Below are 12,760 nucleotides of genomic sequence, written 5' to 3' on the forward strand. Positions count from 1 at the left end.
TTGCACTCAGTTATAGAGGTAACAAGGACTTAGGCCATCCTTGTATAGTGAAAAGGACATGGTTTATTAAGGCTTTCACTATCTGGGTGAAATCTAGCTTTCCAATCTCTTTCTTACCACTGCCCCATGCCATCCATCCATGTACACGATCAGCACACAGAACTATCAACTTTCCCTAAGAAATCTATGCTTAAGTGACTTTGAAAAAGGCACCTAACCTCACCTCTCAGAACTTCTGTTCTCACAGTTATACAAATGAAGATAAAATGGCTTTGTTAAAGGATTGTTGTGGAGATAAAATGTCTAAACTTTAAAGCACTTGGAACATAGAGAGGCTTAAAGAATGTTCTCGGTTTCCTGGCTTTCTTTCTCTTTCATAATTTCCCAACTTTAAGTTCAATACTTCCTGTATAATTCTACCATCTACTATATACTATCTATAGATATATAGATATCTATATATCTATATATATACTATCTATATTTCTCTGCTACTTTGATGGCACCTGATTCCATGTCCTGTGCATGTCCTACTACTCTCTCAGGGCCAAAGACAGTCTCAGAAGGTAGTTGCTCAGGTTGGCTTGAAGCATCATGCCAGGAGCCCCCTGCCATGTTTAGGGCACAAGGCAAAAGATCAGAATTGAAGCCAAATTTGTTCTCAGGCGTTGGAGGTGAAGAAGATCAGGGAACAGGGACAACTAGGTCATCACTTGGTTTCAACCCAAATACCAGACACTCATGGTAAACATTTATCATCAACAAGAAAAGCATGATGTAGGAAATTTATTAGAAGTCACTCATGTTGTAGCTTACTTCTTCATTAGACTGAATAACTTCCATCAGTTTTTATTTTTAAAAACTCAGCCCTTGCTTCCAGAAAGGCAAAGGCATATATTTTGAATTCCCAAAATTCATCTTTTTCACTGCTCATGTCTATCACATTTATCAGTACAGAGATTTACTTTGACTATAAAAATCCTCTCCATATATTTTAAGCAGGAATCAAAGCAGAATATTGAAGCCATTTTTAACATAAAGAACAGCAATTTCTTTGCTGAAATCATGTTTCCACTTGTCAAGAGCTGTCATTCCCTCAAGGGAAGTAAACATTTATGTCTGTGGCACTAAATGTCTCATAAAGAAACAGAGGAGGGTAACGCTCTTTTCTATGGTGACAAGACTAAGATTTGAATTATTCATTAAATGAAAGATATTCATTTATGAGTAACCAAACTCAGAGGATGATGCAGAAAATTTCCCAAAGACATATTATCCTTCAGATATTTGACATTTGAGGGCTCCTGTATTCATGGTTTCAGAAACAAATCTATGACTCTGTGAATGGGCAAATTATCCTTCAGCTACATGGCTATAATTTAGAACAAACAACTATAGTAATTTATTTCTTTAGGGGATTTCAGAGACCAGTTAAAAGTTTAAAAGAATTTTTTAAGGTAGCTAGCCAATGGAAGGCATTATTGTAGTCATGTTTTTAGAAAAGCAAAATGCTCAGTACCATAGCTGCATCCCACCAGGCTGGTGGCCACCATTTTTATGAGTTTATTGCAGATACATTTGACATCTGGCTGTCTCCCACACTGTAGACAACAGCCCATAGCATTGTTGAACCACTCACACGTACATGTCTGTCTCTGTATCAGAGTGCTGACTGAGTCCAGAGGTGCTTAACAAAGTCTTAGAAGGGGTGGGACAACTGCTCATAACAGTCAAACCACATAATAATCACACATGAAAATTTCACTTAATTACTTTTAATAATAACAACTAGCATTTGCTGAATGCTTACTGTATGCCAGGCACTGGGTACTACCTGACTGAGTCCTGACAAAAACCCTGTGAGGCATCCAACAATCATAAAGCCACAGCCAGAGCCGCGGCTGCCATCTGGCCCCCACACATAGCGTTGACTAGGGGGAAGGACCAAAGCACCCCAAAATTAGCCAGAATTCAGAGGCTCCGGCTTCCCAAGAAGCTTCCTGGTGGGGTCGGGTAATACAGTCTTGCAGTACTGGGGAGTTTGTGTGGTAAAACTCAACCCATGAGAGACAGGAGATAGAAAGAAGCCAGCATTGGGGCGCCTGGGTGGCTCAGTGGGTTAAGCCGCTGCCTTCGGCTCAGGTCATGATCTCAGGGTCCTGGGATCGAGTCCCGCATCGGGCTGTCTGCTCAGCGGGGAGCCTGCTTCCTCCTCTCTCTCTCTCTGCCTGCCTCTCTGCCTACTTGTGATCTCTCTCTGTCAAATATATAAATAAATAAAAAAAAATCTTAAAAAAAAATAATAAAAAAAAAAAAAAAAAAAAGAAAGAAGCCAGCATTGTAAACTCCGCCTCCTGTGTGGTAGATGGTTCTGAGAAGCAGTAACTTTGTAAGTACTGCCTGGAGATGTCCTACAAGATGAAACAATCAGCTTTTGTTTGCAATGAAACTATGGCCATCTTGGTAATACATCCATTATGTTTGTTTTAACTTTTTCACTACTTCACTTCTGTTCCCTCTCCCTCTCTCTCTCTCTCTCTCTCCCCCCTTCCTGGGGATTTGCACCCATCAGTAAAGCATTTGCACATAATCTTTTGCTTCATGTTTTCTTTTCTTAGTACACTCAGTTAAAAATGCTGGTATTGGAAGTGGTCTTCAAGAGAAGACCCTCAAAATGGGATTTTGGAGTTGAGTAGCCCACCTATCTGAAAGCAATAGGACTGGTTTTCCTGATGGCAAGTGGATAGTAATCCCTGTTATGCAGTGGCATGCATCACTGTTACCAAAGCTTTTAACTACAGTTAATTGGGGTGAGGTACAAATGGAAGATAAAGCACTGGGGTACCAAGTAGATTCTGTACTTGATTGGTATGGGTGAAATGATAATGATCAGAATTGAGGAGTAGACTGGTTGCTTCTAACAGCATTACAAGACTTGCAGAACACATGTGCGCGTGCACGCGCGCGCACGCGCACACACACACACACACACACACACACACACACTAGTTTGAAGCAGCTTATTGCCAATGTAAGAACATTATGAAAGCCCTAGGACTTCTATGGCAACCATAAAGGAGACTCCTCTTTCTTGCAGCGGTAAGTTAGACACTGTTGAAAATTAGGTACAGGATTTAGAGTGGCAGAACTGCAAAAAAGATTGAATGCATAGATACAACAACAGGTCTCCCATGTTAAAGTCTTTTCCAGATAGGAAAAATGTGAGACCCCAAGGCCTGGACAATGAAATATGGGTGGCTGAGCCACAGAACCCTGAGCTCCCAATTGTACCTAAATCTCCTTAGCTAAAAGAAGCAGACCATTTCCTCTTAGCAGAGGAAAACAACCTCTCCTTGCCTAGAGATCATATATGAACTCAACTGAAATAAATTCATTGCAAGAGGACTCTTGTTTTCTTCACCCTTTTGGCCTTCAGTCTGAAAGCCAGTGTCAGAGCTCTGCCCAGCCTGAGCAGGGAAGTACAAGTCCTGCTGTAGAAGGAATCTGCCTATATCCCAAAAGAACTGTAGGACTTGAGAATATGTGGGGATCACAGTAATATAGGAAGGAGCTTGACAACAGTGAAGCAGAGACAGATTTGAAGAGACTTTGGGTCCAGGTAGGATAAAAGATTGAGATAATCTCAGATGTGATGTTCTCTTGAATAATGTTGGTTATAGAAAAATAACTGAGGATTGAATCATCCACCTACACTGTGTTTAGACCTGTAATATTTCATCAACTCACTCATTCTATAGAAGGGAGTCTTAACTGACCTCCAAATTTATTCAGAATGTGCAGTGTCAAGAACCCAAGGAATGGTAGCACTTGGGGTACCAAGTGGATGCTGCACTTGATTAGTATGGGTGAAATGGTAAGCCGCAGGCACAAACTGAGATGCATAGGGACTTTCATTGTTTTGGTAGGCATGTGAGGCGGATGTGCCAGGTATGTAGAGTAAGCGAAAAGGAGATAATACTTAGGAGGGGACAGAATGGGGCTTATCCATTAATTAGAACCAACTGTCTAGTTTCGAGTTTCTTTGGAAAGAAAGCTCAGTTTTAGAAAAAGTTCTAAACTCATGAAAAAATTTAAGAGACTGGCATTATTCACTATATTCCAAAACTCAGGGGGGGAAGTAGAGCCGTAGGGCTGGGGAACAGACCATTTTTTTCTCTTTCCCCTCTGCCTCCATGTAGCCTGGGAACCCCAAAGGCTCTGGTTGACTACCATCATAATTTTGATTACCATCAATGACTACTGTGTCTGGAGGAATGACATTCTCACAGAGGTCACTGGTAGTAGACGTAAGAGCTAAGCCTCTCAACAAAGTAGCTGGAGCAAGAGAATTTGATGCCCTTAGAAACACCAGCAAAAACTGGGTAAGACTTTGATAGAAGCTAAGGTCTCAAAGAATAATAAATTGATTAAGTGATCCTCCAAAGATGTCTATGTTCTAATCCCTGGGATCTGTGAATATGCTACCCTACTTGGAAGTAGGCATTTTCAGATGTGAATAAGGTCAAAATCCTTGAGATGTGAAGATTATCTGGGATTGTCCCAGTGGGCTCATTGTAATCACATGAGTCAAAAGTGGATCTTTCTCAGCTGTGGAAGGAGACAAAGAAAGAGCTATAACAACAGCAGAAGGGTCAATGAGATCCTACATTGCTGGTTTTGAAGATGTAGGAAGAGGATAAGAACAAGAGAATTTGGGTAGCTTCCAGAAGCTGTAAAAGGTAAAGAAAGGGATTCCCATCCTAGAGCCACCAGAAAGGAGGATAGCCATGCTGACATCTTGATTTTAGTCCAAAGAGACGTGTGTTGCACTTCTGAATTGTGTTGCACTTACAGGATTGTAAGATAATAAGTTTGTGTTATCTTAAGCCACAAAGTTTGTGGTAATTTGTTATGGCATCAAGAGAAAGCAAATACATAAGATGATTAATGTAGTGGATAAGAGATCTCATAATTGGGACCAATGTCAGTGTGATGAAAGTCAATGACCCTCAGGTCCTGATCAAGATGACTCAAAATAATGTATAGAAAGACACACTGTACTGCAACTTTAGGTCTCCAAATGCAGAGAACACAATTTCAACAGAAGAGAAAAAAGACAGATTAACTACAAGGACACAACAATTGGACAATGAACTTCTCATCAGCATAATTAAAGGCCAAAACAGTTCTTCAAAGCACTGAGGGAAATAATGGTCAAACTAGACTTCTATCCATACCTAAACTGAAAGAGAACTAAAGGTATCTTCAGACAAAGAAAGACTAATGATTTTCATTCATCTATCCCTGAAGGAGCAAATGAAGGCTGTATTTCAGGAAGTCAGTACTTCTGCATCACTTGGTAATGTTCTTTTGTAAGTGCAGTTTCACTTGGGAAAGTGCAAAAAGAAAGGCCGAGGGGTTCAGCTGGTATACAGTTTATCAGCATAAAGAAAGAAGCATTCGATTTTCAAAAAGAAAATAAGTTTCTATATTTACTGTGTAATATTACAAATATCTTTATTTTTTTTTCAGTCATTCAATCCACCATTATTATTATTTTTAAAGATTTTATTTATTTATTTTAGAGAGGAGGTGAGGCAGGCGCAGAGAGAGGGAGAGGGGAGAATCTCGAGCAGACTCCCCACTGAGTGTGGAGACTGCCGTAGAGCTCGATCCCATGACCCTGGGACCATGACCTAAGCTGAAATCAAAAGTTCGATGCTCAACTGACTGAGTCACTGACTGAGCCACCAATCAACAATTTTTATTAATCACCAGTCATGGGAGAGGCAGCTTCTCATGACCGCATCAGTGAATTTCTGGTTCCCTATAGTTACATGCTTATGTAAGAGAATGTGTTACTGTAACATCAGAAAAATCACTTAGGAACCAACCACAAATAAAGTTAAGTCATTTTCAACCCCTCTCTCTCTTCAGACTTTCCTTGAAGATTTTCAGTGCATGACCTATGTGACTGTAGGAAGTGGGTCTTTCTTCTTAAGACTAATTTCTATGCTCTCCCAATAATTTTTTTAATATTTTAGTCTCTATGCAAATAGAAATCACCTGCATATTGAAATTAAAATTCTTGTATATAAGATAACAGAATTTCTAGAAATAAATGTGATGATATTACACAAAGCTTTTGACAATGAAGGATTATGCCTGATTACAGACTAGCTCACAGATGAAGAAAGAATCAACAAAGATAATGACATAGTGTAACCAAACCAATGTGAGTTGGCTCCTTGGTGAGTCACAGATAGAAACTATGTCGGGTGAGTTGCCCCACAAAGGAAATTTTATTTGCAGCAAATAAGGAGATCGTGGGGAATAACTTCCAAAGCCATGACTCCCGAAGCAAGGGTGAATGGGTTCTTTTTATTAAGGGTTAAGATGAATATTTATATAGGGAAGCCTTGTCATCGTATGTAGAGGCAGGCATAAGGCCATGCATGCACCTTAAAGAAATATGCCTATACATACATAGGTTATATGTATATTCCTATACATACATAGGTTATATGTATATGCCTATATGTAGGTATAGGAAATATGCCTACATACGTAGGTTATGTAAATGAGGCTTGTGCTCCTCTTTGAAGATTTTATTTATTTATTTGACAGAGAGAGATCACAAGTAGGCAGAGAGACAGGCAGAGAGAGAGGGGGAAGCAGGCTTCCTGCTGAGCAGTGAGTCTGATTCGGGACTCGATCCCCACCCTGAGACCATGACCTGAGGTGAAGGCAGAAGCTTAACCCTCTGAGCCACCCAGGCGCCCCAGCTTGTGCTCCTCTTTGGATGGAGGTTTTAGAATGATAATAAAGTAAAAGTACTTGTCCATCATTTTAGAGGTTACACCATGGTCTGTCTTCTCAGGCATAAGTCGGGGGTTACACTCAAAGCAGTTTGGGTGGTCTGGGCTGGGTGGATGTCCTGTGGGGCAATCCCTGTTGCCTGAGATTGTTTTCAGTTTCCATTTTCCTGTGCATAGAATCACCTAGGCTGGGCAGTCTCTGCTGTAGGAGGAGGTAAGTGGGCCTGAGTGCTGAACTCCAAGGCCACCTTGATCCCCAGCAGGAGCAGTCCTTGCTGCCTTCCTCCCCACAGGTGAGCCTCCCACCCACTAAGAATATTTTTCAGATACTGGTTTGGAGGTTGCCAAGTTATTAGCCTGCCCAGGCAGGCACTATCGGGACCCTGTTCATGAGGATGCAGAATAGGACTGATACTTACTAGAGCTAATAAAAGTTGACCTTTCTGGCATCCCCAGGGAGGTAATGAAAAAGGGAGGATCTGGAAGGTGATTGATTTTTTTTCTTCTGATTCCACTCCCTATTTTACATTTAAAATGATTTTAAAAATATTGAACTCATAAAGGAGAGTCCCATCACTGCCCACAAATGATTAACTGGTACGAAAAATGTCCTCCCATAGTAAATAGTTAGAAGCCTGGACAAAATGTATTAAATGACTATTTTTGGACATTCAACAATAATCAGTGAAGGACTGTAACCCCTGAGAGAATGGATGCAAGCAAGGTGAGCCCTAAATCTATCCTCCCTTAATGTCCTGCTACTCAGGAAAGATCCATATACTCTGTGGCCATACTCCTTGCTCTTTCTACTTCCTTACCTTCCATTCATTCCATAGCCAAGTGCCATTTAATTGTCGTCACAACCACTTTATTAAATGCTCTCGCTAAAGGTACACACACACACCAGTCCTTATTTCATCAGGCATCTCTGCAGCCAGATCCTTGAAACAACCCCTTCCCTTAAACAAAACAAAACAAAAAACATCTTAACCATTTTTAAGGTACAGTAGGCTAGTGTTAACCATATGCTCGTTGTTAAGTTCTCTAGAATTTTTTCGTCTTGCAAAACTGAAACTCAGACCCACTGAGTAACAACTCCTCTCTCCTCCTCCCCACCAGACCCTGGTAACCACCATTCTACTTTCTGGTTCTATGATTTTGACTATTTTAGATCCCTCATATAAGTAGAATCATGTAGTATTTCTCTTTCTATGGCTGGTCTATTTCACTCAGCCCGATGTCCTCAAGATTCACCCTGTTATGTAACACATAACAGGATTTCCTCCTTTTTTAAGGTTGAATAATATTCCTTTTTATGTATTTACCATATTTTCTTAATTCACTCATCCACCCATTACATTTAGATTGCTTCCACCTGGCCATTATTTAAAACGCTGCCATGTGCATGGGTGTGCAAATCCCTTCCTTGAAATTCATCTCTGTGTTTTCATTACACCAAACTTTCTTGTTCGCCTACCTCTCTGGCTGCCCATTTTCTGTTTGCTTCATTAGCTTTTTTCCCCATCACTTGCTCTTTACTTGTGCTTTACTTTGCTAAGTACATGCAGGGATTTTGTCCATGGACTTTTCTCACTCCCTTGTCTTGATTTAAAAAGGAAATTCAGACTTGGGGTTTCCTTTGCTGAGAGAAATAAAGAACAATTCACGAGGGTGACTAAGATAAATTCCTCATTTTCATTATAGACTTTGAGGTAGAGGATCTTCTCAGCATTAGGGACCCCGATGTTGGGGGGTAGGAGGTTCTGAGCTAGTCCTGCCCCCTACTTTGTGCCCACTGGTATTAGGGATGGTAGGTAGAACTGCCAAGATGAGCGCCTCACACATCTAAGAGGTTCCTCCTTTCTTCTCTTTTCCCCTTTCCTGTCTGTCCACAACTCCTCACCCAGCTGACTTGTCCTTGTGTGAATGGGAGCCAGAAAACCTTGAGAACTTCCAACCAAGCAGTGGTTTCTTCCTCGACGCGGACATGGCACAAGAGAAAATGAAGCTAGACTTGGAGCTGCTGTCGAGTTCAACCACCACAAATGACATGCTGAGAAGATCCAACAGCGCCCCATTGATAAGTGGGCTTGGTGATAACTCACAGGTGTTCCAAACTGACATGGTAACTCCAAGAAATGACACAATGCTTATGGCACAACATTGTCTGGTCAATACAATGCCAGTGAAGAATTCCAAGTCTGTGATTGACATGACCACATTCTCATCTTCAAAAGATTATCCTGGCTGCAAAGGGTTTTTACCACCTTCTCCCATCCCCATCCGTGCTTCCTTTGGTCGCCTTCATCAAATCAAACAGGAGGAAGGCATGAATTTAATGACTGGAGAAGCAATGCATGAATGGGAGGTACAAACCACACTACAGATAAGTCGATCTTGGGAAGAGAGTTTTAACCTGAGTGACAGTAATTTAGAGAAACCATCTTCAAAGAGCATCAATTTAATTCCAGTATCCCCAGCAGCTCCTCCCACCCAGAGGATTGGGAAGCAATGTTTTCCTCCATTGTTACAGACTTGTGTGAATTACACCACTTTGCCTCCAAGTCCCGTTTCTAGTCCCACGCAACGATTTCCAATAGGAAGTCAAAACCCCACCAACATTATTAGACCAAGTATCTGTGGACCATTAAAAGGAAAAGGTGAAATGATATTTGAAGATCGGCCAAAGAAACTTTTCCAAGGCACAACCAGTGCCTACTCAACAGTCTGATATGAATGAGTGGGAGAAGAGTTGGCCTAGTCAGATACAGAATCTTCCCAGTCTGCCCGAGGCTTCACCAGCCAAAGAGCCTCCATCTGACACTGATCAGATCTGTAAAATAAAAAAGAGGGCACCTTCATTCTCTGACTTTGTTTCCCGCCAGTGATAAAAAAGAAAAGTTTCTCCTTAAGTCTATAGTTCTAATCCTCAACAGTTACGGTGTTTGGGGGTGGGGACATGTGGGAAGGGTTCTCTGAAAAAGAAAAATGGGGTAAATTAAAAGCTTTGCAGTCACTTAAAAAGAAATGTCTGAGGGACGCCTGGGTGGCTCAGTGGGTTAAGCGGTTAAGCGTCTGCCTTCAGCTCAGGTCGCAATCCTGGGGTCCTGGGATCGAGCCCCACATTGGGCTCCCTGCTCATGGGGAGCCTGCTTCTCCCTCTGCCTGCTGCTCTCCCTACTTATTCTCTCTCTCTGACAAATAAAATTAAAAAAAAAAATTTAGGGGCACCTGGGTGGCTCAGTCGTTAAGCATCTGCCTTCGGCTCAGGTCATGATCCCGGGTCATGGGATCAAGCCCCACATTGGGCTCTCTGCTTGGCGGGAAGGCTGCTTTCCCTCTCCCACTCCCCCTGCTTGTATTCCTGCTCTCGCTGTCTCTCTCTCTCTCTCTCTGTAAAATAAATGAATAAATAAAATCTTTTAAAAACTAAAAATAAATTTAAAATTAAAAAATAAAAGAAAAAAAATAAAAAGGAAATTCAGGGGCACCTGGGTGGCTCAGTGAGTTAGGAAGCTGACTCTTGATTTCAGCTCAAGTCGTGATCTCATTGGTGATATGAGCCCCACATATTGGGCTCCCTGCTCAGTGGGGACCCTACTTGAGATTCTCTCTCTCTCCCTCCGTCCTTCCCCTGCTCTCAAGCATGCTTTCCCTCTAAATAAATAAATAAATAAATAAAAAATAGAATCTTTTAAAAAATGAAAAGCTAATTCACAGGCGTTCATTGTTCTTCTAAGCTTCTAGAACTATATTTCTAACAGTTTGCCAAACATTTCCCCCTACGTGTTCCAGTGATAAAATAAATATGTTCAAAATCAAATGCAAATTAACTTGCATTTAGTCGGCTTGTCTACTCTGTCAGCTCTAAGTTATGTTGTCGGAATGCAAAAATGAGTAACTTCACACTTCCTTCCTAAATATGTTCCTCCTCCTGACTCTGTTTTGTAAATATCATCACCATTCCCAGTCACCCTGGAAAAGGCCTCTTGGTCACCTCACAACTCTTCCCTCTCCACCTCCTATTGATTCTCCCAAACTTCTACTTCTTCTGCCTCCCCTTCTCATTCTTTCGCCCCTGGACCACCACAGCTGCTTCCTAATTGGCCTTCTGTCCAGGGGTCACACAACTGCCACCAGCATGACCCTTCTGAAACACAAATCTGGTCGGTGATGCTCGGTTGCCTACAGGTAATTTTGAGCTCCTGGGTGTGGTCTGGGAATAAGCAGCGTCTTTATTCCTTTCCTGTATCTCCTTTCATCATCCTCCTGTATTCTCCCTGTTTGCTAGGAACATCACGTAATGCTGCTGTTTTCAAACTGCTAGGCTTGCTCAAGCTTCCTACCCATTTTCCATGGTGTTTTCTCTGCCAGAGACGCTCCCAACTTCTCTCCCGCCCTCCTCCCCCGTGTCCTCTTAGCAAACTCTTCCTCCCATTCAGCTCCTTTCTCCCAACGCTCTGCAGCCAAAGCTTCCTCTCCGCCTTCCCTGGAGATCTGCATCTAGATCTCTAATCCGAAGTAGTGTGGAGTATCAGGAACAAGCCCACACTTGATTTGGGTGGCCTGGGACTTCAAGTTCTGATGTTGCCATCTGCTGGTGGTGACAGTTTTGTCCGTCCGAAAATTTCGGTCTTTGTAGGGACCTGCCCTGGGTGGCCTGAGGCTGAGGAGTAATAGCCTAGCTCAGCAGTACCATGGAAAAGGTGCTGAAGAAAAGGTGAATTACTTTTCTTCTTGTAAAATTCACTTAGACATGCAAGCATCACCTCAAAGTCTATTTTTACTTACTTTCAAAGCAATTCTAGACATGTCTCCTTCCATCAGTAGCTGTCACTCTTTTGGTCATCCAGGCTGAAAACCTATCATCCTGGATTTCTCCTTATTCTTCATCTGTCCATATTTAACCGGCTACTAGATCCTGCCATTTTTATTTCCTTCCTCTAACAGCCTCATCTTATATTTCAGAATATCGTTGTCTTCTGGCTGGTCCCAAATACCACTTTCTCAGTGTCACTCCCTTGCGCCCAAATCCTCAGTGGGTCCATGTTAGCCATGAAATAAAGTCTAAATTCCTTAGTATATTTTAGAACCTTCCACATCTGGCCATACAGTTGCCAGATTTAGCAAATAAAAATACAGGGTGCTCAATTAATTTTGAATTTTAGATAAAGAACAATTTTTGTGTGTGTAAGTATATCACATGTGATATTTGGAACATATTATATTAATAATATATTTGCTATTTATCTGAAATTCCAATTTAACTGGGCATCCTGTACTTTATCTGGCAAACTCATCTGGCCCTAATTTGTCTCTCTTTGGTCCTATAGCTCCCTACTTTCTATGAATCTAGGCTACTCATGAGTAGGCTTCATGTTGCTTGTAGCCTATATTTTGGCCTCAGGTGCCCAAGGAGAGGTACAGCCTTTGGAATCAGAAAGATCTAATTTTGAACCTCAGCTTTCTTGCTACCAACCCTATGACTTAGGCAACTAACTGAACTTTCCTAACCTCAGTTTTCTCATCTGTAAAATGTGAGTTCTAATAGCCCCACACGAGAGAGAGGTTGAGAGGACTGGATGAGCTGTGCAAACGTAGGACAGTCAGGTCTACTATATGTATTTAACATGTTAGTTTGTTGTCATTGTCACTAGGGTTTATGTAGAGCAGAACTTTGTCAGCTCTTTGGGCCCTCAGTTGTACTGCTGGCCATGATTTGCAAGAAGTAATGTGGTCTGGGTTAAATTGAAAGTCACAGACGCTGGTGTGGAAGTCAGGGTGATCGCTCCTGCGTGACCTGCCTTTCCAAGTCATGCTCTATGCCTGGTGGTAGGAATGAAGCAAGCTGTTCAGCTGTGGGAATCTGGGGTCAGCGAGCTGAGGGGGCTTGGCAACACTGGGAGCCACGCCGGCCTTTACTGGCTCAACCCTACAAAACC

General features: G+C 41.9%; 1 protein-coding gene across 1 annotated transcript; it reads left to right on the forward strand.

The window, feature by feature from the left end:
- The first annotated feature begins 6,271 nt into the window (after window positions 1-6,271).
- Window positions 6,272-9,706, forward strand: LOC116590157 (protein FAM122A-like). The gene is given in 3 exon segments (XM_032341803.1): window positions 6,272-6,278; window positions 8,669-9,530; window positions 9,532-9,706. Coding segments are annotated over 3 exon segments (1,044 nt in total).
- The last annotated feature ends 3,054 nt before the right edge of the window (window positions 9,707-12,760 follow it).

The sequence above is a fragment of the Mustela erminea genome, chromosome 5, assembly GCF_009829155.1.
Source record: "Mustela erminea isolate mMusErm1 chromosome 5, mMusErm1.Pri, whole genome shotgun sequence".
Classification (NCBI taxonomy): Eukaryota; Metazoa; Chordata; class Mammalia; order Carnivora; family Mustelidae; genus Mustela; species Mustela erminea.